A 27,613-nucleotide genomic window follows, 5' to 3' on the forward strand; every position below is an offset into this window, starting at 1 on the left:
ATTTTATTTATAACACTGTAGAAGACACTTGTCTTTGCAAGGAATCTTGGTTTCAGATTAGATGCATATACATAATGTTGAGATTGGAGGTCCATTGGGAAGATCATAATACAAAAGTGCTTTATAAAACACAACGTGAAATTGAAGAGTGTACCTGATTTTAATTGGATTCACCCACTGGTGCCACATCTCCACAGATTTAGTGGCTTGCCTTCTTTGTCCAACCCAGCTCTACCACCTTACCTTCAGTCCTTGTCTTTCTTTCTCTCTGTTTCTATATAAATTGGTGTAATGTATTTCCAAAATTGAACAAAATTATTCCCCCATCCTAAATATAGTACTCCACACATATTTCGAGATGTGACACTTTTGGGAGAATCGGTTTAAAACTACGAGCTCTCCGTTATTATCCATTTATTGTTAAATTGAGTATATTTGCTAATGGATGGTATAGTAGTAGAAGGATGAAGCCCAGTAGGTAAATGTAAATCATAGAAAAAAGCCATATATGACAACATACACTAGTTAAAAATTGAGGCAGGAACTGTGTGTGTAGCCGTGCCTGATTTTAGTAATTATCATGGAAATGTATGAATAAATGTCAATCACCACATCTTCCTGGCTCCAGCAGTTGTGTACTCAAATGTGAAGTAATTAAGATAAGTTGTAAATTTCTTCAACTTTATCAATCTATTTACAGGCATTGTTGCCTGGTGCTAACCCAGCACCAGAATCAGTAAATGAAAAGAATGAGCAAGAAGGCAGTAATATCTCGGGTGATAAAAAAGAAAAGATATATGCCCATCAGATGGTGCGTACAGATTCAAGAGATCAAAAGCTGGATAAGTTTCTCTCTAGGTAAGCTACATGGAATTACATAGTTATCAAAATGGTTCTGAAATAAAACTGGAACACTGCTGGATGATTTTCAAGAAATTTCAATGAAATTGCTCATTAGTTTTTGATATGATGAGGCCATTTATATTTAGAACACAAAAAATGGCTCTAAAGTCGTTAAATCTATAATTTCAGACCAGCAAAGAACAATAGTGAACCTATGGATGAAGATTTTGAAGACACTGGAGACACTGGGAAGTCCAGTTCTAGTGATCCAAAACCTGTACGGTAAGTTTTTCTTAGTGTGAAGCAGTTGTCAAACATTTGAGAAGTAGTTTTTTTTTTTATAATATAGAATATAATGGTGATGAAACAAGGAAGTCAGTCCTCATTTAGCAAAGGGCTGGGAATAATGGGATTGTATAAATGACCATTGCTGTTGTGATGCTATTCTACATATAATAAACAGTCATGTAATGTGAGGGAGACATTAAAGAACCAGAATCTTAATATTTTAGCAAGGGAAAGCTAGGCAATAAATGAAGCATTAGGATGACTATAATTATCAGGGGTAAATGATTAAACCAGAAGTTAATCCATTTGAAAATATATACAGTATAGGTACTCCAGTTAATGTAACAGACTTTGTGGCCGTAAGCAAATAAGAATGGCTCTTCTTTGCCTCAGTTGAATAGTTACCAAAATATTTCAAGTAATGACCTTGTCTTTGTAGTCTAAAGACTTTAAACCATTACTTTTGTTTTAACCATTTTGCTAACTGCCATGGTTTATCCTCAAAGAACATTACCAGGGAACAGCATGCTTAGATGCAGTAATATTCTCACATTTGTTGTAATGCCCGGATATAGAAAGATTGATAGTCTGGATATACACTGAGAAAAAATGAGAAACACTTGGTCATGGCAGTTCAATAACAGGACATAGACTAATAAAAGTTGAGGTGGATGAAATACATGATAGAAGAGAAATTAGGTAGAGTAACTCATTTGACATCTATCCCCATAAATGGAAAAAGCTGCTGTAAAACAGTTTTTGATGATGATAATGACACCTTTGTGTACCCCTGGTACAGATATGAATCCCCTTAACTAGATCCATCTTTCTTCCCATTCATCAGGACAAGTTAATGGTTTTTGTAGGTGACTTTATCCTGCCGTTTCATATCATCAGGAGTTACGATTTTCCTCCCATGTAACCATGTAATGTCATGTGATCCTGACTGGGAAAAACTTTTATGCATTCTTTGTACTATTACAGATAGGTCCTAAGGGTTTAGCAGAATTTTTTTTTTTTTAATAGAGGAATGGGGAAATTTCACCCATATATTTGAACTCAAAGTACTTATTAAATTCCATGTCTCAAGGCTGGGTTAGGCTAACAGACTTATTGCAAAAGCTTGGGTGTGACATCTGAGGCTGTTAAGGTCTCCCTCTGGCATCCGTTTCTACCCCCAGTAAAGTGGAGGGAAGTAAACTATATCAGAGTAAATGTTAAATGAAAGAAAGCCTTATCAAATTCTTGTTGATGAAACCTGTGTGTCTCCTCTTGAAGTTGGGCCATAGCTTCTGAGGCTATGAAGCGTTTCCCCTTTTCATCCATTTATATTTTAATTAAACCGTAGATGAACAAACTCAAGTGCTATTGTGTTACATAAGGGAAGACTTTTGAATAGCTTTTGATGAAACCTACTTGTGCCATCAAAAGTTATCCTATTTGGACATGGCATATAAGGATATTAAGTTTTCTTTATTTCATCCATTTCTACCTTGGGTAAAGTAAATGGAAACAAACTAAAGGCTGGTGTAATTATTGAACTGTTCTCGATAAAAGGTTAGTGTCCCTCAAAAGACTGTACCTTGCCTGTAATCTAAAATTTATACTCCAATCCAATCCCCGTAAAAGTTCCTGTTATTGTTGATTCCTTTAATAGTGTAGTCTATCGAGGAAAATGATGACAATGTGAACCTAAGAAAGATGGCATTCCTTAGACATTGCTGCTTGTCGGGGGAAGGAGGTTTTGCTGTTGTCTAGTTAATTCAAACATAATATTCAGTACTAAACCGTATTCAGGAAGTTTCATTCCAGCTATGACCAGATTGTTGAAGGATCTTTGGAATCTATCAATTGAATCCTTGGAAATACATATATTTTAATGTTTTACTGATCTTAAAATATTTTATATTTCTTTTATTCCTCCTACATAGTTCATTCATAATTTCTCTAGTTTCGTTTTTAGGTGAGGCTCCTTTCCCTGGTTTGGCTTGTAGCATCCTGAATTTATATAGTTGTAGCCAGGCTAGTAATATTAATTATAAAAGCCAATGGATCAATTTACATTGAAGTATAAAATTAATTGAAAGAAAACTAGTGAAATTGTTTTATTTTGTATTTGACATTTGTCAAATATACCATCTAGGCCGTTTCTTATACATTAAGTGAACTTTTGTCATTAAGTAAGAGACTGGTAAGTCCTCTACCTTGTGATTGATCTTTAAATTAAATATTTAGCTTGCAAATACAAATAACCTTTTATTGATTTTTTGCAGGCGTGAGATAAAGTTAACAAGTATTTTGGCGTTGATATCAGAATTGGAGACAAGCTGTCATGTAGGTTTAAGGGAGTCCCTCAAGAACATGACATTTGTTGGATGTGTTAACCCTCAATATGCTCTTATTCAACATGGAAACAAATTGTACTTGACAAACACTTCATCACTAAGGTAATTGTATGGAAGAGTTTGATTTTTCTTTACTCTCAGTACTGTAGAGGAATGTTAGAGGTAGAATTAATGTTATTTGCAGTATCCATTCATTCTCTAGATATAGTGGTCTCCATCCTCTTCTTTTTACCTTTTTTTCCATTGGATTACTCAAATTTTAAAACTTTCAAATTTTCTCCTTTCATTTATCTTTATACATACATATACCAAGGCATTTCCCCCAATTTTGGGGGATAGCCGACATCAAACAAATGAAACAAAAAAGGGAACGTCTCCTCTCTATGTTCCTCCCAGCCTGACAAGGGACTCAACCAAGTTCGGCTGGTACTGCTAGGGTGGCACAGCCCACCCTCCCACATTATCCACCGCAGGTGGAGCTTCATAGCCAAGAAAATCAATTTCCTAGTACAAGTTATGTATCTAGGATAGTAGTTTGTATGGAGGATGACACCTGATTTCTAAGCTGAAGCCTCTAAACATTCAAGCTTGCTGTGGAAGTTTTTGGGTATTTGATTTTGTTGGTTTCAAAGTTTAGCTATATTCTAAAAGTTTCATGATTTAAAATGTGTAATCCACTTTGATTGTAGTTGAGACACACAACCCATATAGGATTTTTTTTTCCCATTTCTTTAGTCCTTCCAATTGAAATTTTTTTTTTATAAAGACTCTATTAATTAATCTTAATTCTTTTGCAAGAAAAAGACCTTTGTTCAGCCCTTTGAAAGCTAAAAATTTTAGCTCCATAGTCTGATTCTTAAGATTTTTCTTTGCTCTATTTACCAAGGCTCTTTCCCCAGTTTTGGGGCAGCTGACTTAAGGAAAAAAGAACAAAAGGGGAACTTTTCTTCTTCTTAGCTCCTCCCAGCCCGAAGAGGGATTCAGTTGAGTTTAGCTGGTACTGCTAGGGTGCCACAGAGCACCCTCACCTGTTATCCACCAGAAATGAAGCTTAATATACTGAATCCCCTACTTCAGCGGTCACCCCGAAGGAAGCAGCAGAGCCTCTCAGAACTGCGTCGCGATCACTTGCCATTCATTCTTATTTCTAGCACACATTTTGCCTCTCGCATCTATCCTCCTGACACCTAGAGCTTTCTCCACTCCATCCATCCACTCAAACCTTGGCCTTCCTCTTGTACTTCTCTCATCAACTCTTGCATTCATCATCTTTATCAGAAAGCCATTTTCCATTCTCTCTGCATGCCAAACCACCTCAACACATTCATATCCACTCTAGCTGCTAATTAATTTCTTACACCTGTTTTCACCCTCACTATTCGTTCCTAACCCTATCTGATCGAGATACAACCAGCCATACTCCTCAGACTCTTAATCTTGAATGCATTCAATTTTTACCTCTGTCACTTCCATTCCCCACAACTCTGATCCATTCATACATGACAGTTTATACAATCACTTTCTCATATAGAAAACTCTACATTCATTCCTAACCCTCTATTCTTTACCACTCCCTTTACTGCCCCCTAACACTTTACATTCTTCATTCACTCTCTGACGTACATCTGCTTCTACTCCACCATTTACATTAACAGACCCCAAGTACTTAAACTGCTCTACTTCAAGTAGCTCTCCATTCAACATGACATTCAACCTAGCACCATCCTCTCTTTTCGTGCATCCCATAACCTTACTCATACCCACATTAACTCTCAACTTCCTTCTCTCACATAACCTCCAAAACTGTCACTGATCCACCCAGCTTCTCCGATTCACTTCATTTCCTATCCTAACACAAACTTTACTGCTTGTGTATAAACTCTTCACTGCTTGCAACAACCTTTCATCAATTCCATATAATCTTGTCACACTCCACATCGCTTCCCTGCCAACTCTATCATAAGCTTTCTCCAGATCCATAATTGAAACATGAACCTTACCTTTTGCTAAATATTTTTTGCATATGTGCCTAACTAAAAATCTGATCCATACATCCCCTAACTCTTCTAAAACCACCTTGTACTTCTAAGATTGCATCCTCTTGTTATCCTTAATCCTATTAATTAACACTCTACCATACACTTTTCCAACCACACTCAACCCCGTGAATTACAACAGTAATGCACATCTCCCTTACCTTTGTATAGTGGAACAATATACATAAACACCCAGTCCACTGGTACAATTGATTTATTATACTGTAAGTGGTAAAAATAGATAGTAATATGCATATTGAATTAATTGCTATGTTGTACCAATTTATTATTTTAATTATGACAATTATACTAGGCTATTTTATCTATTTCAGTGAAGAGCTGTTCTATCAGTTGCTACTGACTGACTTTGGAAACTTTGGAGTTCTTAAACTTTCAGTAAGTCGTTTGTGAACTTTAGTGAATTGTCTTATTTACTCTCATTTTATTGTAATGTAGAAATATTTTCTATGTATTTGAGAAAAGAAGTCGGAGAGCTTTAAAAACCACCATTGTCAACTCTCAATGAAGGCTTCAATAATTTGCACTATAGGCATGGAGTCTCCCAAGTAAAGTACCTAGCCTAGTATGTAAAAGTTTCAGAAAATTACCTTACAATTTTAAACTTGGCCGTATGAACAAAGTGGTGGTAACTGGAACAAGACAATGTTGATTAACTTTGAAAGCTAGATGAGAAGGGTTCAAAAAGCTTATTAACTTTGTAGTAGTTAAGTCAAATTATAGAAATGAATATAAAATTGCATTATAGTAATTAAACTACCTGCAATTCATGAGCTATTTATTTGGAGGAAAAGTGCAAGGAAAATAGTTATAAAATTTTTATACATGCCATATGTAAGCCCTTTTTCCTGCTTGAGAGAGGTGCTAGTCAAACAAAGTGTATATATAACATCTCTAACCTGCTGCCATTTTAATCAATTCATTCTTTAATTATAACATTGGCTACATTAACTAATTTTCATATGCTTTGATTTTTGTAATTTGGTGATATAGTGCTTACTTCCTTTGTTAGGAAAACTGTAGTAGAAATTGTCTTACAAATTTGTGACTACATGTACAGCCTAGATTTTGCGGAGAGTGCAAAGCAAGTAAAGTGATCCCCATTCAAAATGTAATCTGTGAGAGAATATAAGTGTTTCTTACAAGTGTGATTTATCTGAGTAAAATCAGTCTGTTAACAGTATTAGATGTTTGGACACTATAACTACAGATATGGAAGCTAGATTCAAAAAGGAAAAAGTCTGTTTGGGGTTAGTCTTCCTCCACAGGACAAGCTTATTCCTCCTTTGGAAGCTATTCTTTCTTCATAACAGATGTTGCCACTTCCTTATACAAAGTATGTATCATATCTGTTTTGGTTAAGTTGGTTGATATTAACCTCTTTAAAAGAAGGAAAGTTTCTCTTCTCTTCCGAGGAAGAATTGGGAAAATCTAGTGAAAAACTTAAAGATCAAAGGAGTTGATTAAGTTCTGGAACTGTAGTACCATACTTTGCACTCAAAGAGTTGTAGTTGAGGAGAGGGCTAACATATTATGATCCCTTTCCCTTACTAACCCTGGGAGGTTTACTATCTACATTATTGTGAAAGGAAGGGGTAAATTGTCGAGGTTTGCTAAATATTTCAGTCGAGTACTCCCCATAGAAAAAGTATCTTCCTATTTAAAGACTTTATAGGCTCATATTAATGTTATCTTTTTTCACATATATTAACTTGGTAACCATAAATTGGTAAATCATGAGGTCAACTGTGATGTAGCTGGGAAATAAGAATATGACCGTTGGGTATCTCACTGAAGACCGACAATCTATGATTGTTAGAGAAAGGGGCTAGTCATTTTGTAAGTATCTCTATTTTAGATATGTTGTCATGGTAATTTGGGAAAGTAAAGGTGATAAACTACCCCTCTTCTGGGTGATATAGAAATAATTGAGGTTTTCAATAAAAAAATTTTTATAGATGAATAAAACCAAAATCAAGTGTGTCTGGGTCAGATGTGATAACCCAGCCAACTCTAACTGTGGTCACAAGTTTTTTTACTACCATAGTGATTTGTTTTGCTGATTAGGTCAGGGCTTAGGACTCTGTCAATTGTTCTAATTGTTTGCAGTGAATTTATTCTCCTCGGAATCAGGATCCATTTGGGAAAGGCTCAAGAGATAATGCAGTCTTTTTCCTTTCAATGTGGGTGAAAGTATTTGCTAAGATAGCTTGGTCCTGTGAGTATTTACCCAGAAATGGCTTAGCTAAAGAATGTAGTCATTTTAGGAGGTTATATCTGAAAGAGTTTGAAGGATTCATGGAACTGAAAGGTTTTCGTGGTCTTTCTCCTTAAAAATGGAGTGTTCAGATACAGTAGGTATCAACCAATTGGATGACCATTTTCCTTTGGTTCCAGATCCTCTTAGGATTGCAGACTTTATAACTTGGTACTCTATCTTTTCATGTCCTCTTTAGAAGTGGGAGCTATAGGTGTATACCAGTCGACCACCTCTTTAAAAAGGAAGAAGCCTCCTTTCACAAGGCTGGAGCCTATAAGAACTAGCAGCAGGCTCACTAGCAACCCATGAAGAGCCCAGCTCCTTTTTCCCATCTCAAGCCTCGGCCTATACCCAAGTTTCCTCGGAAGGAACAGGGGCAGCAAAGCCACTCCACCAAAGATCCTGATCAAACTTCATTTTTTTAATACAGTATATAGGTCTAGGGGAGGCTACTGGAGACAATACAAGGGAAACGAAGGGCCAGGTAAGTTGCCTAGAGGCAATGGATCTCATCAATGAGAGGCTTTGAGTTTAGGGTTGTCTCCATCATTTTCGAGAACATTGGAACTTTTCTCAGTGGGCGTAGAGGCTGAGAAAGAGCTATAGAAAAATACAAATTATTAAGATTCCAAGGCAGACAATTTGGAGCACCAAAGAAAGCCTCGCCTAAGAGAAGAGGGATTCTCAGCCTGTCATGTCTCAACAAGCACATTAGTTGCGACACATTATAAAACAAGACCATGTTGCATGTCTGCCAAGTACTACAGTAAATCTAAAAGATTCTTATTGGCATGTCGCTATTATTATTATTATTATTATAAGCTAAGCTACAACCCTTGTTGGAAAACTGGATGCCATAAACCCAAAGGCTCCAACAAGGAAAATATCCCAGTGAGGAAGGAAAATAAGTGTGCTAGAGAACTCATCAACTTGAGACATTGGAAGACCATGGTACAGAGGCTATGGCACTACACAAGAGAAGAGAAGAGAATGGTTTGATTTTGGATTGTCTTTTTAGAAGAGCTGCTTACCATAGCTAATGAGTGGAAAGGAGCCACTGAATAATTAGTGCAGTAGTTGAACCGTTGAGTGAAGAAGAAATTTTCGGCATCTCATTTATGTCTTATTGGATTCTTTGTTCTAGCTTTTCACAGTTATGTCCTTGGTGACCACACAGCACCCCCAAAAAATAGGTTTTTCCTTCGTCAAAACCATTTTTAAAAGTAGTTTGTGTTTTTCTGAACTACGGGTATACAAATCTGAATATTTAGTTACATTGATCAAAGTGGCAATTCTGTGAGCTGGCAATGGAGTTGGAGCTTTCCTGCTATCCGCCAGTAAGTATTTACACCATGTAAGATTTAATAGCAGAGTTTCCAGCTTCACTGGAATCGTACTCCTATTAAAGGACTTAGGTTTCTATAGCAAGGAAAAAATAAGTTTAAAATTTTTCCCCTTTCCCTTTTGGAGTATACTTTATGTATAATACTGTACTTACTTATTTTTACCATGATCTTTTTTTTTTTTTTACTTTTCAGACCCCAGCAAGTGTAAAGGAATTAGCATTAATTGCCCTTGACCTAGAAGAGAGTGGTTGGTCTGAGTCAGATGGAAAGAAAGAGGACTTAGCAGAATACATTGTATCACTTCTTAAGTCCAAAGGTCCTATGTTGGAGGACTATTTCAGCCTGAAGATTGATGATGATGGAAATCTATGTACTCTTCCATATGTTATAGGTAATTTTTTCATACACAATAAAGTATCATTATTTTAAAATTATTTGTTCCTACACTAATACAAACCATTGTCTGTTAATAGGAGTATGATTTCAGCAAATCAGGAACTTTTATGCTAAAATTTATAACGAGGTTTTTCAATATTAATCTTACCCGATAATCATGTAGCTGTCAACTCTGTTGCCCGACAGAAATCTACGGTCGGGATACGCCAGCGATCGCTATACAGGTGGGGGTGTACACAAAAGCGCCATCTGTGGTCAGGTACTCCAGTACTTCTTGTCAACACCACCTCAATTTTTCCTCTGTCGTGCCTCCGGCTAGATCTACATGGATACGCTGTTGATTCTGGAGTTATTGGTCACGATTTGGTGATGTATTTGCTCTAGAGTTTAGCCTTCGCTATTCAGGAAGCTTTATCATTAGCTTAGCAAGTTTTTTGGAATTAATTTGATTTAATTTTGGTGACGAAGAGAGTATGAACTCTCTTTCACTTTTAAATGGCCGACCCTTCCCTTAGACGGAAGTGTTGGTGTCGAAGAGAGTATAGACTCTCTTTCTTAATTTTGCTTAACAAAGTTATAGATTTATTTTATATCTCTCCGCCTTTTATAGGCCTCTTCGATTAACTTCCTTTTATTATAAACTTATTAAAATTAATTTTTATGTTTGTTTATATGCGACCTTTCCTAATAGTAGGCGGTCTTTTCTTGGAACCGAAGTTAATTAACATTGAGCCCGTCATTTCGTTTTTACCTGTTAACATTTTATGCTATTTTAATGTTTTTGAAAGAATTTCTTTGATAGTCTCGTACTGTTTTCAAAGTTGAACTAACGTTTTGTTTTGTCTCTGCAGTTGTTGACGTTCAGAACGTTCAACTTGCGCTCTATCGTTACGATAGAGAGAGAGTATTCACGGTTTCACGTTGCAGTAAGAGTAAACCGATTCTAGCGTTTTGTTCATTCTTTCTTAGCTTAAATGGTTTTAATTCTAATAAAGGAACTTTTTATTTGGGAAATCTTTCAGTTTTTTTCCTTTAACAATAATTTGTTTTAACGATATATATAATTGGGCTCATCTCTCAGGTTCTAAGTCAAAAGAGAGAGAGAGATAGATAGAGACGGAGGGAGAGAGAGGAGGGTAAACGTTTCGTTCAAGCGGGTAACGTTGTTATCGTTTTTGCTCTTCTCCCTAGTCTCTTTAGGGGAAGAAGGTAAACGTTTCTAGAGTTTTATTCTTGTTCCCAGGCTTTATGCGGTGAGAGATTTTAAACGTAGTTCTTTTGATCTAGTGTTTAGTCTCTTTTCCAGCCACTGAATTATTTATCTTTCATTATGTTTTTTCTGTTACATTGTAATACTGTTTTCGCAATTACTAACTTTTAATGAAGGATAGAATTGCGTGTTTCAGGTACAAACCACTTAAAGTTTCGAGTTCAGTGAAATAAGTGCAAACAGAAAATCAAAAGTGATAAAGTGATAAGCGCAAAGTGTTACAGTGTTGCGTTCGAGGGTTCGTCTGTTCGTGCCAGTTGTTCGCCTAGTCTGGGACCTCTTACAAGCTCCCAAGCCCAGGGGAGAAGTAACGTCGAAGGACTTATGGGTTCATCAGGCCTTGATCGACGAACAGACGTTTCCCTCCGTGGTTTCGGGTGTAACCAACTCACGTAGCTGACGTGATCACCCCACCCACACAAAGACGAGAGAGCCCATTTATTCCTCGTCTGCGGAAGAGGTTTCTCGCAGAAACCATGGACCAAATCTTGCAGCTTTTAAGTGCAAGTCGGTCCCTTCCGCGCAAGTCTAACTCCTAGGTGTAGCCATTAACACTGGGTCAGTTCGGACTTGCTGCAGTACGACAACTGCACACCTCCCAGTGAGGCAAGGTGTTACCGCAACAGGCAGTAACTCCGTCTGTTGCCGCACCAGCTGTTTTAGACCCTCAGTCTCAACGGACAGGAGCTCCGTTTGTTGTTGTCTTTCATAGACCCTAGTGGTCTATGCTGCAGACAATGCAGTCTCAGCTTGCGGTTTTGATGCAGGAGTTTCAGGCAGAGAAGGTTAGCACACCTCCTCCTGCGAGCGCTCCTCCACCTCTGCGCAGTCCACCCTGCCAGACGAATGATGTTGAGGCTCCTCCTGCCTCCATGCGTGAGCTGCCGCATTGGGAGTTGCCAGGTACCAGCGCTATGCAGCAACCTCCTCTTACCTTGAGGCAGGAGCCTCTTGCTATGCGGCAACCTCCTCAACCCTTGAGGCAGGAGCCTCATGCGTTGCAGCAACCTCCTCCACCCATGAGGCAGGAGCCTCATGCGTTGCGGCAACCTCCTCCACCCATGAGGCAGCAGCCTCATGCTATGCGGCAACCTCCTCTACCCATGAGGCAGGAGCCTCATGCTATGAGGAGCCTCATGCTATGCGGCATCCTCCTCAACCCATGAGGCAGGAGCCTCATGCTATGCGGCAACCTCCTCTACCCATGAGGCAGGAGCCTCATGCTATGCGGCTTCCTCCTCAAACCATGAGGCAGGAGCCTCATGCTATGCGGCATCCTCCTCAACCCATGAGGCAGGAGCCTCATGCTATGAGGAGCCTCATGCTTTGCGGCATCCTCCTCAACCCATGAGGCAGGGACCTCATGCTATGAGGAGCCTCATGCTATGCGGCATCCTCCTCAACCCATGAGGCAGGAGCCTCATGCCCCATGAGGCAGGAGCCTCATGCTATGCGGCAACCTCCTCTACCCATGAGGCAGGAGCCTCATGCTATGCGGCATCCTCCTCAACCTATGAGGCAGGAGCCTCATGCTATGCGGCATCCTCCTCAACCCATGAGGCAGGAGCCTCATGCTATGAGGAGCCTCATGCTTTGCGGCATCCTCCTCAAACCATGAGGCAGGAGCCTCATACTATGCCGCATCCTCCTCAACGCATGCGGCATGAGCCTCATCCCTTGCAGCATGAGCCTCATCCCATGCAGCATGAGTCTCATACCATGCAGCATGAGCCTCATCCCATGCAGCATGAGCCTCATCCCATGCAGCATAAGCCGCACGCCATGCAACATGCTCTGCTTACCTTACAGCATGCTCTACATACAGCATGCTCTGCATACAGCATGCTCTGCATACCTTACCGCATGCTCCTCAGTCACACATCTTTGGTTGTTGCCAACTCACAAGACTGTCAAGCAGTTTCTTAACGTTGCCTTCTGGTCTGCTGCTTTTGCTCCAGTGAAACCCTCACTGAGAGAACTTAGCTTTTCTCGGATATGGTTCCTGTAGATGAGAAAGTGCTATTCTCCCTCCTTCTGATATTCCCTTGAGGACTCTGTCATTTGGAGAGGAGCCTTTAGCTGCTTAGCCTCCTATGGACTTTTATTTAAGCATAACATGCTTCCAGGGAGGGTAATGGTTCCACTTCAGTCGCTAACCCCGTCTGTTACCACACCTGCTCCCATAGACCTTGAGCTTTGTTGCAAGACATGCAGTCCAAGCTTAGTCCTTGTTAGAGGATTTTTTGTTTACGGAGTCAGTGTGTCACTGGGAAGACGTTCAACAACCAGCAGAAGTGACTTGTTGTGACGCAGTGCGGCAACCTCAGCAACCCGATAAGGAGTTGTCTGTACGACCCAGACAGTCTAGACAGTTTCGGGTTGTCGCTGTACTTCCTCGCTTCCCCATGGTTGACAGTTCACAGACTGTGCAGCAGTACCATGATCTTGTGTCCGACTCCGTCAGACGACTGGCTTTTAAGAGCTCCCACAAGTCGTCGCTGTCTGGAGATTCTCAGATGGACTATGGATCTGACCAAGGAACTGGGCCTCCTGGTCTATTTTGAGGAGTCCCAGCTCGTCCCATCCCAGACCATTGTCTACCTGGGTATGGATCTTCAGAGTCTAGCTTTTCGGGCTTTTCTGTCGGCCCCAAGGATCTACCAAGCCCTAGAATGCATCCAGAGCATGCTGAGAAGGAACCGATGCTCAGTCAGGTAGTGGATGAGTCTAACAGGGACACTTTCATCGCTGGCCCTGTTCATCGAGTTAGGGAGACGCCACCTCCGCCCCCTTCAGTATCATCTAGCTGCTCACTGGATAAAGGACATGACGCTAGAGACGGTCTCAGTTCCTGTTTCCGAAGAGAGGAGGTCTACTCTCACGTGGTGAAAGAACAGCTTTCTTCTCAAGGAAGTCTACCTTTGGCTGTTCAGAAACCCGACCGCCGTCTCTTCTCTGACGCATCAGACACGGGCTGGGGTGCGACTTTGGACGGACAGGAATGCTCGGGAACATGGAATCAGGAGCAAAGGACACTTCACTTCAATTGCAAGGAGCTGTTGGCGGTTCATCTGGCCTTGATAAACTTCAAGTCCCTCCAGCTTAACAAGGTGGTGGAGGTGGACTCTGACAGCACCACAGCCTTGGCTTACATCTCCAAGCAGGGAGGGACTCATTCGTGGAAGTTGTTCTAGATCGCAAGGGACCTCCTCATCTGGTCAAAGATCGAAAGCTCATGCTGGTAACGAGGTTCATTCAGGGCGATATGAATGTCATGGCAGATCGCCTCAGCCGGAAGGGTCAGGTCATCCCCACAGAGTGGACCCTTCACAAGAATGTTTGCAGCAGACTTTGGGCCCTGTGGGGTCAGCCAACCATAGATCTGTTCGCTACCTCGATAACCTAGAGGCTCCCGTTGTATTGTTCTCCGATTCCAGACCCAGCAGCAGTTCACGTGGATGCTTTTCTGCTGGATTGGTCCCATCTCGACCTGTATGCATTCCCGCCGTTCAAGATTGTCAACAGGGTACTTCAGAAGTTCGCCTCTCGCAAAGGGACACGGCTGACGTTGGTTGGCTCCGCTCTGGCCCGCGAGAGAATGGTTCATAGAGGTACTGCAATGGCTGGTCGACATTCCCAGGACTCTTCCTCTAGGAGTGGACCTTCTACGTCTACCTCACGTAAAGAAGGTACACCCAAACCTCCACGCTCTTCGTCTGACTGCCTTCAGACTTTCGAAAGACTCTCAAGAGCTAGGGGCTTTTCGAAGGAGGCAGCCAGAGCGATTGCCAGAGCAAAGAGGACATCCACTCTCAGAGTCTATCAGTCTAAAGGGGAAGTCTTCCGAAGCTGGTACAAGGCCAATGCAGTTTCCTCAACCAGTACCACTGTAACCCAGATTGCTGACTTCCTGTTACATCTAAGGAACGTAAGATCCCTTTCAGCTCCTACGATCAAGGGTTACAGAAGTATGTTGGCAGCGGTTTTCCGCCACAGAGGCTTGGATCTTTCCACCAACAAAGATCTACAGGACCTCCTTAGGTCTTTTGAGACCTCAAAGGAACGTCGGTTGTCCACTCCAGGCTGGAATCTAGACGTGGTCCTAAGGTTCCTTATGTCATCAAGATTTGAACCTCTCCAATCAGCCTCTTTTAAGGACCTCACATTAAAAACTCTTTTCCTCGTGTGCTTGACAACAGCTAAAAGAGTAAGTGAGATCCACGCCTTCAGCAGGAACATAGTTTTCACATCTGAAACGGCTACATGTTCCTTGCAGCTCGGTTTTTTTGCTAAAACGAGCTTCCTTCACGTCCTTGGCCTAAGTCGTTCGAGATCCCAAGCCTGTCCAACTTGGTGGGGAACGAACTGGAGAGAGTACTTTGCCCAGTTAGAGCTCTTAGGTACTATCTAAAAAGGTCATAACCTTTACGAGGACAATCAGAAGCCTTATGGTGTGCTATCAAGAAGCCTTCTCTTCCAAGGTCTAAGAACTCAGTTTCTTACTAATTCAGGCTCCTGATGAGGGAAGCACTTTCTCATCTGAAGGAAGAAGACCTTGCTTTGCTGAAGATAAGGACACATTAAGTGAGAGCTGTGGCTACTTCAGTGGCCTTCAAACAGAACCGTTCTCTGCAGAGTGTTATGGATGCAACCTATTGGAGAAGCAAGTCAGTGTTCGCATCATTCTATCTAAAAGATGTCCAGTCTCTTTACGAGAACTGCTACACCCTGGGACCATTTGTAGCAACGAATGCAGTAGTAGGCGGGGGCTCAGCTACTACATTCCCATAATCCCATAACCTTTTTAACCTTTCTCTTGAATACTTTTTATGGGTTGTACGGTCGGCTAAGAAGCCTTCCACATCCTTGTTGATTTGGCGGGTGGTCAATTCTTTCTTGAGAAGCGCCGAGGTTAAAGGTTGTGATGAGGTCCTTTAGTATGGGTTGCAGCCCTTTATACTTCAGCACCTAAGAGTCGTTCAGCATCCTAAGAGGACCGCTACGCTCAGTAAGGAAGACGTACTTAATAAAGGCAGAGTAATGGTTCAAGTCGTCTTCCTTACCAGGTACTTATTTATTTTATGTTATTTTTGAATAACTAATAAAATAAAATACGGGATACTTAGCTTCTTTGTTAACATGTATGCTGGTCTCCACCCACCACCCTGGGTGTGAATCAGCTACATGATTATCGGGTAAGATTAATATTGAAAAATGTTATTTTCATTAGTAAAATAAATTTTTGAATATACTTACCCGATAATCATGATTTAATTGACCCACCCTTCCTCCCCATAGAGAACCAGTGGACCGAGGAAAAAATTGAGGTGGTGTTGACAAGAAGTACTGGAGTACCTGACCACAGATGGCGCTTTTGTGTACACCCCCACCTGTATAGCGATCGCTGGCGTATCCCGACCGTAGATTTCTGTCGGGCAACAGAGTTGACAGCTACATGATTATCGGGTAAGTATATTCAAAAATTTATTTTACTAATGAAAATAACATGTTTGTAGGTGGATGGGGAAAGCCAGAACTAATGTATCTTCTGGCTGTCTCTGAAGTGGTTCTTTCTAATTCCCTTAGTGAATCGGGTAACCTCTGCTCTTCACTCCGTAGCAAGCTTGATGTGATTGACGACGACGTGGCTAAGGACATGGCTCTAAAGATGCAATTGGCTTTCTTAGGTCTGCAGGCCATTCCATCCACGGAAAGACTGCTACAATCCCTCACTTGAACTATCCAGACTCGCGCTGCTGTTCCTTTGTCTTTGGCAGAAGTAGTGTCTGACATGACCATCTAGCCAGGCTAGGACTACTATGGTGCAGTTGACAACAGGTCCACACCTTCAGTAGCTCCTGCTAAGGTCTAGCTTACGATGACTTCTGGGAGAGGGAGGAAGCTGCTTCATATCCCTCGCCTCCCAACCTGATTTCAACCCCAATACTTGCAGGGAAGTCTCATTGCTACCCATCTTCCAATGGTTTTTTTTTTTTTAAACCATGGAATATAGTTTTTTCTGGTTTATTTAAACCATGGAATATATTTTTTCTGGTTTATTTAATTAATTCATGTGCCTCTGTATGTGTTTGACATACCATTATCCATACATTGTAACTTTGTACAATAAACTCGGAAACAAACTGGGTGAAGAGAAGGAAGGGATTTTTTTTTTTTCCCACAGTTTTGAACAGACTACAATTTTGATGGGGTACACTTTAGATTTTCTTGGTTCTGTAGTCTTTAGATATTCATTTTGTATTAAATTATCAATCACCAAATTATATTTAATTTTATAATTTTTTTTATTTGATATTAGTCACCAAATGGTATAGTGTTTTGTGAATTTTTTGTTTATATGATATCAATCTCCAAATGGTACTTATTTTTGTAATTTTGTATTTGATTCATATTCTTTGCTTATATATACAGTACCTCTATTGCAATAGAAAAATAAAATTATTTAATTTCTTTTAACCTAAATATCTGAAGTTCAGTTACTTAAGTCATACAATATATGGTTTTTTAACAAATAATAGGATCTAAGATATGACTTTGAATGTACTTGGTTTTAATCATTGTGTCAAGTACCAAAATCTTGTTATCATAAAAAGTTGTAGAGGAGGCATGAAGACCTAAAAACAAAGAGAAAAAAAAAACTAAACTTTACAAACCAGAAAAACCAAAGGTTTAAGCCATGGTTTAAGTCATGGGATCAAAATGCCCACCCAATTGTCCCCTTCTTCCTACAAGTGTGATAAGGGTGCTTACAGTTCCTTCTGGGAAACTTCTTCAGCTGAGAGTACAAGCATGGCCACCTTTTCAGAGGCTGGATATCCAGTCATCCAAACTCGATGCTGAGGACAAGACAAAACTTCAGAACATTATAGGAGTCCGAGCAGGCCTGCTCACGTTCTAACACTAGGTTGATTCTTGTTTGCAGGTGTTCGACAGTAATACCAGGATACATTCACCCTCACCCCTTGGGTTACTCGCCTGTGCATGCATGCGCTCTCGTGGCAAAGTGCACCCCTGTTTGTAGTAGCAAACTAGTACAATCATCCTCAACTGCTGAGGTGTACTCTCCTCATTGTGTGTGATACTGTTTACAGTAGCACACAAGTACATCTGACCTCACCTGTTGAGGTGTACTCCTTTTTTCATGTGTTCATCTGTTTGCCAGCGCTGACCTTGTAATAATGCCCCTATACACTTGCCCTCACCTTTGGAGGTGTACTCAACTGTATGGCACTCACACTTGCTTGTAAAGGCACGCACTCCTGTTCTCACACTTGTTTGCAAGAGCTCACCTGTTAACTATTCCTCACAGGTGGAAGTACATTTCCCTTTGCATGCATGCTCTTGGCTACAAGAGGTTTGCCTTCACCTAAGAATATTACCCAGGAGGGTGGAAGTGCACCCACCTGTTCAAATGCACTCTTGTGATTGCGTGTGGTCTCCTGTTTGCTCCCATTCACCCATTCGTAAGTGATTACCTTTGTGCATGTGCATCTCTGTATCCTAGCATTCTCTGGTAGAGGCAGTGAGCAAGCTCAGGTTCACGAACCAAAGAATATACTCAAACGATTGTGAGTGTAGTCTTGGTCTCGATATAGAAGGGACCCATCATGCCTAGGATCTTTCAGGCATACCAGCAAGAATCCAAGGAGGTTTAAAGAGTCTACCCCTAGGTACTCAGTTGCCGGTCATTGACATCTCCCCCTTGGAGTATCTTCGAATGTGGTGTAATCAGGAGGAACTAATTTATGATCCCTTGAGACCTGAGAGATGCATGCTATCAAATACCAATCCATCGGTACTCGAAGAAGTTCCTTTTCTTTGGCCTTGTGCTGTGGACTATGAACCACCTAAACCCAAATGTTCACATTAGTCTAGTCTTCGGCACATGCCACGTACTTAGATAATTGGTTGATCCTGTCCTCTTCTTGGAGACAGTTCCTAGAAGATTTTGATGAGCAGAGGACCGAGTACCTGGGAATGCTGATAGATACTGCAGTAACGACTCTTCCCATTGGATAATTACACTGGGAAATTTAAGGGAGTAGAGTGACCTTGTATGTCTAGGCAACAACTACCAGCTCAACAATAACAATGCTTATCTGGACACCTCTTATCCTTGGAGAAGCTTATTCCATGCAGGTTCCTCTACTAGAGGTCACTTCAGTGGTGCTTGAAGAGAGACTGATCAGCAGCTATCTCACCACCATGTTCTAGTAGAACAAGAGGTACGGGAAGATCTACTTTAGCGGCTAATGGAAGAGAATCTCCACAAGGGAATTCCCTTGGAGTGCCTCTCTCCAGATATGCTGCTGTTTACAGACACCTTAAAGGACAGATGGGGAGCACCCCTGAGGAATTAGACCACCTCAGGGAGCTGACCCAAGGAAGAGAAGTCTTCACATAAACCTGTTGGAGTTATAGGAAGCACTCCTGATGCTGCAAGCATTTACACAGAATCTGAGGGGTCACTCAATAGCATTGATGCGCGATAATACCACCTAAGTGCTACCTCTGCATGTTGGCAACAGTCTCGCTCTTGGGCACTAGCCATTGGCAAGATTCATCCCTTACATATTGAATGTAATTGCTGACAAGCTCAGTTGCCAGGGCAAGTGGTAGGGGTTAGTTTCCCCTTCGTCCAGTGGCGGAGAGGGAGAGACTTTTGACTGAGAGGTTCCCATTAGTAGACACGTTTGCCATAAGGTTCATCAGAAAACTGCCAGAGTTCTGTTTGCAGGTCTCAGACCAGTAAGCGTAACTAGAGGACACATTTCATTGTCTGTGGGGCAATCTACAAGTTCCAGCTTTGCTCAAATCATATTATTATTACAGTAATGGACTCTGGTTTGTGTAGTTTGGAAAAATGCAAGTCTTTAAAAGTTTGACATTTGCTAGTTAAAGTTGGAGAAGGAACTTATTAAAAATTCAGTAAAGCAATAATATTTGTAGTGATGTATTTATCCGTACTAAGTGCACGTCACAATTTACTAACATTATTAATATTGATGTCTTCTAGGGGTTTGCTTTGTTCTCTTTTATCCATTTACATAATTATGCTTAAATTCTTCATAAGTATATATTTGCCAATCATCTATTTTTGCTCTATCTTGTGCATATTGAATAGCTCATAAGTGTTTGTGAAACAAAACCCAGTACCTTTCATTGCAGCAGAAATAAGCCTATTTTCCTTGGATACAACCTCCATCATTTTTATTGCAGTGGTTGTTTATTTCACCTTCATACAGTAATATTTTGTGAGATAGACAGATGATAGAAGTGCATAATAAATAAAATTTGTTCATTTAGGCAAATTTTGATGAATATTATTTTTAGTGGTTATGTTTATTTGGCCCTCATACAGTAATATTTTGATGTCAGTGATACTCAATGATAAAATGCATAAGATATAAAAATGTGCATTTAGGCAAATTTGGATGAAGCACATACATAGAAATGTTAGGTTTTCATTTTGTTAACAGTTGAACTTGAGCGCTTGAGAACATAAAATAAATTTCTTTAGTGCTTTAATTTTAGACCAGTAAAGTATGAAGTCCTCTATTTGTAAAGCTTAGTTATTTAAATTTTGATAGAAATAGTATAAAACTATTTTAACCATAAAAAGGACCATTGCTAGTAAAATAGTTTTAATTATATAAAGTTTTAAGAAGAAATTTGATCAAATACTATAATGTGGTTTTCCATTGAAGATGATTATGTACCAGCGATGGAAGGTCTTCCTATGTACATCCTTCGATTAACAACAGAGGTTGATTGGGATAATGAAAAGGACTGCTTCCAAACCTTTTGTCGCGAAACTTCAAGGTTCTATCGCATTCAAAGGAATAATGAACCAATGAAGGTAAGAATACAGTATTGTCATCCTTTGTCTAAAGAATCCACTTTTGTCATGCTATGATAATTAAGTTTATTCTTGTGTGCTATTTAGATTTGTCACCTTTTGGGAGTGTCGTGGGGTCTCCAAGAACTTTCCAGTTAAAGGCTAGAACAGGGAATCCAATTCGACTTGAATACCAAATAAATGTTGTCTCCCCTGCTATATTGCCTGTTAATTTTAATGTCCCAAGCACAGACTCAGTGTGTATTGGGAACACATGCCAATTCAGGCTCATTTGAATTTATCACAGCACCTCAGTAGTTGAAAGTTGTCTGCTACGATTGAGGTCATTTTAGAAAGTAATCATCCTTTAGGTTATCGCAAGCACGCCTACGTCACAACAAATTCTCAATCACCATTTGCAATCTAGTCGCTTCTTGAATATTGTTCTTTTGAAAGGGGATTCTTTGTATTTTCAAATGGTTTACAGAAAAGTGCTAATAGCACTGCTTGCCTTTCCAACAGGATATGAGGCTGGAGAGTGCAGATAGGTGCTCTGGAATCACTTAAAGTCTTCTTCCATGGCAATATCAGAGTCATGATGGGGTTAAAAAATCTCTTGTCATTCCCTTCAAAGGATCTTGGATAAGGGAATCATTCGTCATCTTTACTTCTCCATTATAATGTCTAAGTCAGTCTACAGGAAAAGCTCTGTAGTCTCTAGCATTGAGGCATTCCTCTGGCCCCACCTACCTGGCTAAGTGGTAGGCGACAGCATCCCTCCTCTAAAGGATCCAGTTGGCAGCAAGATCTTTGAACCCCTACTCCCCCCCTTATGCCTTTGAGATAGTTACTTAGGAATACTTTGGGAACCTCCAGAGTCCTATCTGCACCCCCAGCCTTATAACTTGTTGGAAAGGAAAGCAGCTCTACTAGTGTTACAAACTTAACAAGTTTCATAGAGCACTTGGTAGACAACTGGTGTGCCAAGGTCACAGTCTTCCCAAGTTGAAGTACTTTTTTCGAGCTGCGAGATTTCCCCAATTATGGGTCGTGGCTACTTATGAGACTGCGTGGGCTAAGAACGATTTGCTCTTGTGTTTGAGTCTCTCCCTTTAAAATGTTCCCAAGAAGCTACCACAACTCTTGAAAGGAACAAGTTTCAAATAGGGTACCACAACCCTTAAAATAAGTTTCCAACAGGCTACCACAACCATTGATATGATAGCCTCAGGATTACTGGCAACTGCTGGATTAATGAGCAAAGATGGGTCTGCATCCTTTGGAATGTAGAGTCCGTTGTTGAGAGAGCAGGAGGCAGGATCCTCTTCGATCGGCTAGAGCATAGGGAATTCATTGGAATAGACACCCAGGAATTAAACACACATCCAAAGACCCACCCAAGAAAGATCCAACCATGACAATTCGATGGCAGGCTTTGACCATGAGGGGCTGGCAAAGATCTGTGGCCTCCATGATTGTCTATGGATTCTCAGTTTGTAGCCTCCGAAGAGCGAGAGTGAGACATGGCACCAAGTGGCACTTCGTGCCAGTGTCTTTCACTGGATTGAGAGTTGAATTTCTGGCTAACACGAGATGTTGCATCTCAATTCTGAGAGTGGTCCAGTAAAGTTTCCTGTCTCAGCGTGTGGTAAGACCTCATGTCATAGAGTGGCCTTTGCACGTAGAAAGTCCTGTGTATGGAAGGATCTCAGCGTGTTGGAAGATCTTTGTGTATGGAATTTGAGCGCTGTGATGGACCAGGTGACAGGTGATCCAAGTTTTATTTAAGGTCATGACCACACAAAGAACGATCATGTGGTGATGAAACGGGTGGAAAATTATCTCACAGTAGCCAATCACGAGGAGATGGATGAAAAAGGGATAATCAGGAGGAGACCTTAGATTGTCCTCATGTAAACGCTCATGCTCACATGATGGAAGACCTCTTTACTTGAACGAGTACAATGGATTTTTTTTCACCATGAGTAAGTTTACCTCTCTTCAGAGCTGAAGTCTTCTTATGCCGAGATCCTAAGGTGTTCCATAAACATGTAGGCAAAAGTGTGATATCACACCTTCCCAAGGATGTGTGAGTATTGTTCTTGGTATGTGCTATCCCTTCCTTGTGTATGTGGGGAGGGATTGGTTGAAATCCCATTAAATCAATGGCTAATCGGTCACCTTTTCCTTTTCCAACATCAAGCCAGAAGTGGCAGCATTTACAGGTCCAGCCGACATTCAGTTTGCATATATGTTTTCCTGACGTGGGCTAGTTGTTGGCATATATCGTCTCTCTCCCTTTCCCATAAGAGAGAGAGAGATCACTCAACCCTCCAAGGAAAGGGGAAGAAGGGCAGTTAAGTTGCTTCTTGATCATACCTTGCCTCCCACGTGCAAGGGGGGGAGAGATCAGGTGGAATCCACACGTATGCGATTCTTATCAATTGGGCTTCTTGAACTTGTTTTTGATATCTACTACTTGCTCTTCTAAAAGTAAATGTCTGAACATTCTTAACAAATAGGAGGCAGAGGAGGAATTTGATGTTTGCCTTCTGCAAAGTCGTGCAAGTTCCACATGGATAGAGGCCAAAGGGGACCCTTTGAATTAGCAGAAACAACATACAGTATCACTTTCCAGGGTCATGATGAGACTGCAGAGGCAGAAGGGCTGTACCCCACCTCTTAAACACTCGCCGGTAGTAAAACCATTCTCTGATGGAGCACTAGCGATGTGTCAAGAATGCCAACTTCCTTAGGCTGACATTATGGTTGCTTTTAAGGCCACACTAGTGAGGGAATGACAATGGTAGGTTTGCATAGAAAGCTGGCCATCATTTAAGATATACAGCATTTAGAAAACAACTGCATATCCTAGTTTTCTTCTTTTAATATATCCATCTAACATGATTTTCTGTCAATACATTCATTAAATGTAAATGAAAAAGCAAAAAATTTGGTAGCCTGACAAAGCAGCAAGAAATATGTCGACAGCATGCTGCTAAGATCAAAAGGGGGGCTTTCCCAACTTGTGGGTGGGTAGGATTTGACCTCTACCCGCCGACATCTACAAGGATCTCATTAAAAGTTTTTAATGACCATAATTTACTGCTTTGCTGTGGGATTATAATCCTGTTGAGGGATGATGGTTTGTATTAAAAAATAGTTTCTGCATTTGTTTCTGCTTCAATGAAATTATACATTTTTATATTTTCTTTTCAGGATGATGCAGATAACAACTGGAAGTGGACAATAGAGCATATTATATATCCTGCTATGAGAAAGTCACTTTTACCACCACAACACTTTGCACAAGATACCACATTCTTACAAATTGCAAATCTCACAGATTTATATAGGGTATTTGAAAGATGTTAGCATACATACATCCAACCAATAACAAATATGTAACAAATAATTTTCATTACCATATTTCTTTTAGAATCCACTTTACAATAAATATTGTTCTTCAAAATTATTATTGCAAACTATAATAGTTTAAAATTACTGTATGTGCTCATCCACTTGATTACGTCGATGAAAAATCATGCATTCTTACCCATAATAAAATTAATTTAGGACAAACAGTTAAGTTTTAACAGTAAGGTGAATGATACTTTCACTCTATAGTAAACTGTAATTTATAACATATCCAGCAGTTTACATTATTTACACTACAACAGACTATACACACCTTCATAATGACTAATTCTGTAGGATTCTATGCACTCCATGAGAGGGAAGGGAAATATTTACAGACATTTACCAAGTTAACATTCGCAGATTTTCTAACAAAATGGCACTAATACCAAATTTTATTGTAAATAGACTATTCTGTACAAATGTTTAATAGAACACATTTTAAGCAACCAGGAATTTTAATTGCTCCTTATAATGTACTTATACAAAATGATAAATGCATATTTTATCATAAAGCAAACTTTAAGGCAATAAAGCTCAAAACCTTATTGACTAGACTTCTAATTCACTAGAGCTCTTAAATTTTGCTTGAAGGTAAATCCACTTAAAAAGAAACCTAAAGAAAAATATACAGCACAAATGCTTGGTCAAAAATAATGAACTCTTCTAAAAAATCCTAAAATATCATTATTATAAAAGCAATTATTTTCAAAATACCTAACCAAGCCAGTTTTTAAAAATGAAATTAATTGAATTGTAAATTACTTAGCCAATTTTATTATTAACCACCATCAATAGTAATTGCCTACAACATGTTGTGCAACAAGACCAAACGTGAATGTTAAATCTTGCACAAGGAATGTCAATTACAAATTCAAATTATTCTAAAAAGGTAGTAAAATATGTAGGTAGGTTAACAATGTAAATTTCACTTTCGGTATAAATAAGATTTCACTATTCTGGTATAAATAAAGTAAACTGTTAATGATGTTCATTCATACCTTAGCATGTTACAATTTATAATTCATACTAGGTATTATCATCTAACATATACTTTGGAATTTTTTTCTTTTTTCATATTTTTAACAACCACTTGCCTATTGGGACTTTTATTTACAATACCTTTATTTTGCCTGACATATACAGTATTTACAAAAAAATAAGATACAACCAAGCAATATCTCGGGTTACTACAATAAATAGAAGAAATAATACCCAAAATTTCTTGCTAAAGAATAAATTGTTATAACCACTAATTGTGGTGTTAATTGTTAAATACAATTATTTTTGATGCATCAAACCTTAAGTATTACACTTTAGTAGGAATAGATAAAATTTATATTCTAGCAATAAAGATAATTTTTTACTACAGGAGAATTTAAGGAACCACCACGCCAACTGCATTATATCAAATATTTATTTTCCTATTTTGTTAGAAATTCCATTACCATGAATGAGTGGCTATGTAGTTAGAAGTCCTTCTTAGTTGCCTAGTCCTTAAGAAATAATTCCTCCACTAAATTCATCCCATCATTACCATGTTTACTTTTAGACCTTCCTTTACTTTGATTTCAACAGATGGCTTCTCCTTCAACATCTGAACAGATCTTGACTTCTTGTTATTTGGAAACTACTAACAATTGTAAACAAAATCTAAGTACAGTAATCATGATGTGAAAATAATGATTTAAAACCATTGTTAAACTTTAATGTTAAATTGTGAACATAAACTAATAGCAATTTACCATATCCTTTTTGCTTAGGTCATTATAACAAGAAATTAGTGAAAGTGACAATAGCCTATCTATGAAGATGCTGGGAAAATACTATTCCCTCTGACTTATATTGTTTATTTACGCGACTAGAAAAAAAATCCAAAGCTGCCAACCACAATCCAAATGTTTCAATCTTATCAAATTGCTTACAAATTTATCAAAGCAAATATTGTTGGTGTACTCAAAGCTACGGGAAGGGCGATAAGGTGTCAATATGATGAGTAAAACCACATAAAAATTTACTGTAGTTAAAAAATGACACCAAGTGAGTACTTTATAAAAAGTGTGGATGGGCTTTCTTTACAAGATTCACAATTACTATACCGACATTTTAAGGCAGCTAATACAAATGGCAATATGAAGTAAAATGTCTTGCTCGAATCTCAAAATGTAAAAAGAGCAGCTAAAATTCTATAGAAGTAGAATTTGTACTGACTTCCATAAAAAAAATTCTTATGTACTGACATTTAAAGTTCTTCAATACAGTACCCATTCCAAATTAGGTTAACAGATGAACAGCATGAAGGGGTATTTGCCTATTAAAAACCTTCAAGTTACTAAAGATTTAACAGGTATGAACTACAAGAAACTTCTACGATGAAATTTACTATATGAAATTAAATTCTTTTATATAGAAGCTGAAAGCTGATGAAATAAAAAGTTCATGACTTGGCAGTCAAAATATTTGAAATTTTATAGCCTAGAAAAAAGAATTTTTATCTATTCTACATGACATGATTTCTACTTGCCAAGCACTGTAATTTGAATGACGGATTAAAACCAAACTAAAATTGTAAAACTTTCATACAATTTTTCATTTTGAAATATAATACAGGCACACTGATTATTCAGAGGTAGCAATATCAATTATAATAAAAATAATAATGCCACTTAAATTTTTTAGTTTACTGTACTACCTTTTTTACTTAGTAAATCATTGTAAAGCAGGGAATAATCTTCAGACATATGAGATGAGATGAAACTATACTAAAATATAAAGTTTTCATTCTTTCTGTACACTCAACATTAACAAAATAATCTTCTATTATGAAACTGTGACTCAACCTTTTATATTTACTAACCTTTCCTAAAGCTGTTACTCATCCGAAGATAAGTAAGTCTGTTGAAAGATATCTAATTCATTAGCTAAATAGTGGGCTTTATTTCTCAACTTCTTTGCCGTAGCTGTCATATCCTCTAACTGTTGAACTTCACGCTCCAAGGATCTTACATCTCTCTGCATCTCACTTGTACTCTCATCAACTAATCGGCAAAGTCGAGCAAAGGTCCCACTGAGCTCCCTGCAAAAGGTTGAATATGTGAAAATCACAAAATAAATGAGATGGTTGTACAGTAGTTAAGCTAAAGTGCATCCAATAACAGATCATACAATTAATTCCATTGACAGTATCTGCATTTTAAAGCCAGCAAAAGAAAAATGTAATTTTTTATAATCAAATTTCTACGACCACCTCTGATGTTCATACTGCTTCTCCCGAAGCTTCGTTTAATTGATATCTACCAGTAAAGAAAACAAAAAAATCCGATTTTTTCTCTTCAATAAACACATGCCACTTAGTAAAGGAATGAAGCATTCCATTGGTAAATAACCCAGACCTGAAGTGCTAGTTTCTCTTTAACCCTTTCAGTTTCTCAGTTAACACGGTTAATCTGGACTTCTCCATATTGTTTATCTATTGCTGCGCATTGAGATAATGTCTTCCCCTGGATTTTTTAGCAATTACTGCATGGTGTTTGAA

At 39.2% G+C, this 27,613-nt stretch overlaps 2 protein-coding genes across 5 annotated transcripts in view; one reads left to right on the forward strand and one right to left on the reverse strand.

Moving 5' to 3' along the window:
• Positions 1-24,527, forward strand: part of LOC137617263 (DNA mismatch repair protein Mlh1-like) — a 55,041-nt gene extending 30,514 nt beyond the window's left edge. Inside the window, exons 7-13 of the mRNA XM_068347248.1 lie at positions 701-858; positions 1,033-1,125; positions 3,405-3,578; positions 5,845-5,908; positions 9,329-9,527; positions 20,531-20,682; positions 23,881-24,527. Of these exons, the coding sequence (XP_068203349.1) occupies positions 701-858; positions 1,033-1,125; positions 3,405-3,578; positions 5,845-5,908; positions 9,329-9,527; positions 20,531-20,682; positions 23,881-24,036 (996 nt within the window). The 3' untranslated portion in view covers positions 24,037-24,527. The remainder of the gene's footprint in view (positions 1-700; positions 859-1,032; positions 1,126-3,404; positions 3,579-5,844; positions 5,909-9,328; positions 9,528-20,530; positions 20,683-23,880) is intronic.
• LOC137617262 (transmembrane GTPase Marf-like) overlaps positions 24,282-27,613 on the reverse strand; it is an 89,964-nt gene continuing 86,632 nt past the window's right edge. For all 4 annotated transcript variants that reach the window (XM_068347247.1, XM_068347244.1, XM_068347246.1 and 1 more), the window contains one exon: positions 24,282-27,154. In XM_068347247.1, coding sequence (XP_068203348.1) covers positions 26,950-27,154 — 205 coding nt within the window. In that variant the 3' untranslated portion in view covers positions 24,282-26,949. The remainder of the gene's footprint in view (positions 27,155-27,613) is intronic.

This window comes from Palaemon carinicauda, chromosome 23 (assembly GCF_036898095.1).
Source record: "Palaemon carinicauda isolate YSFRI2023 chromosome 23, ASM3689809v2, whole genome shotgun sequence".
In the NCBI taxonomy this organism is placed as follows: Eukaryota; Metazoa; Arthropoda; class Malacostraca; order Decapoda; family Palaemonidae; genus Palaemon; species Palaemon carinicauda.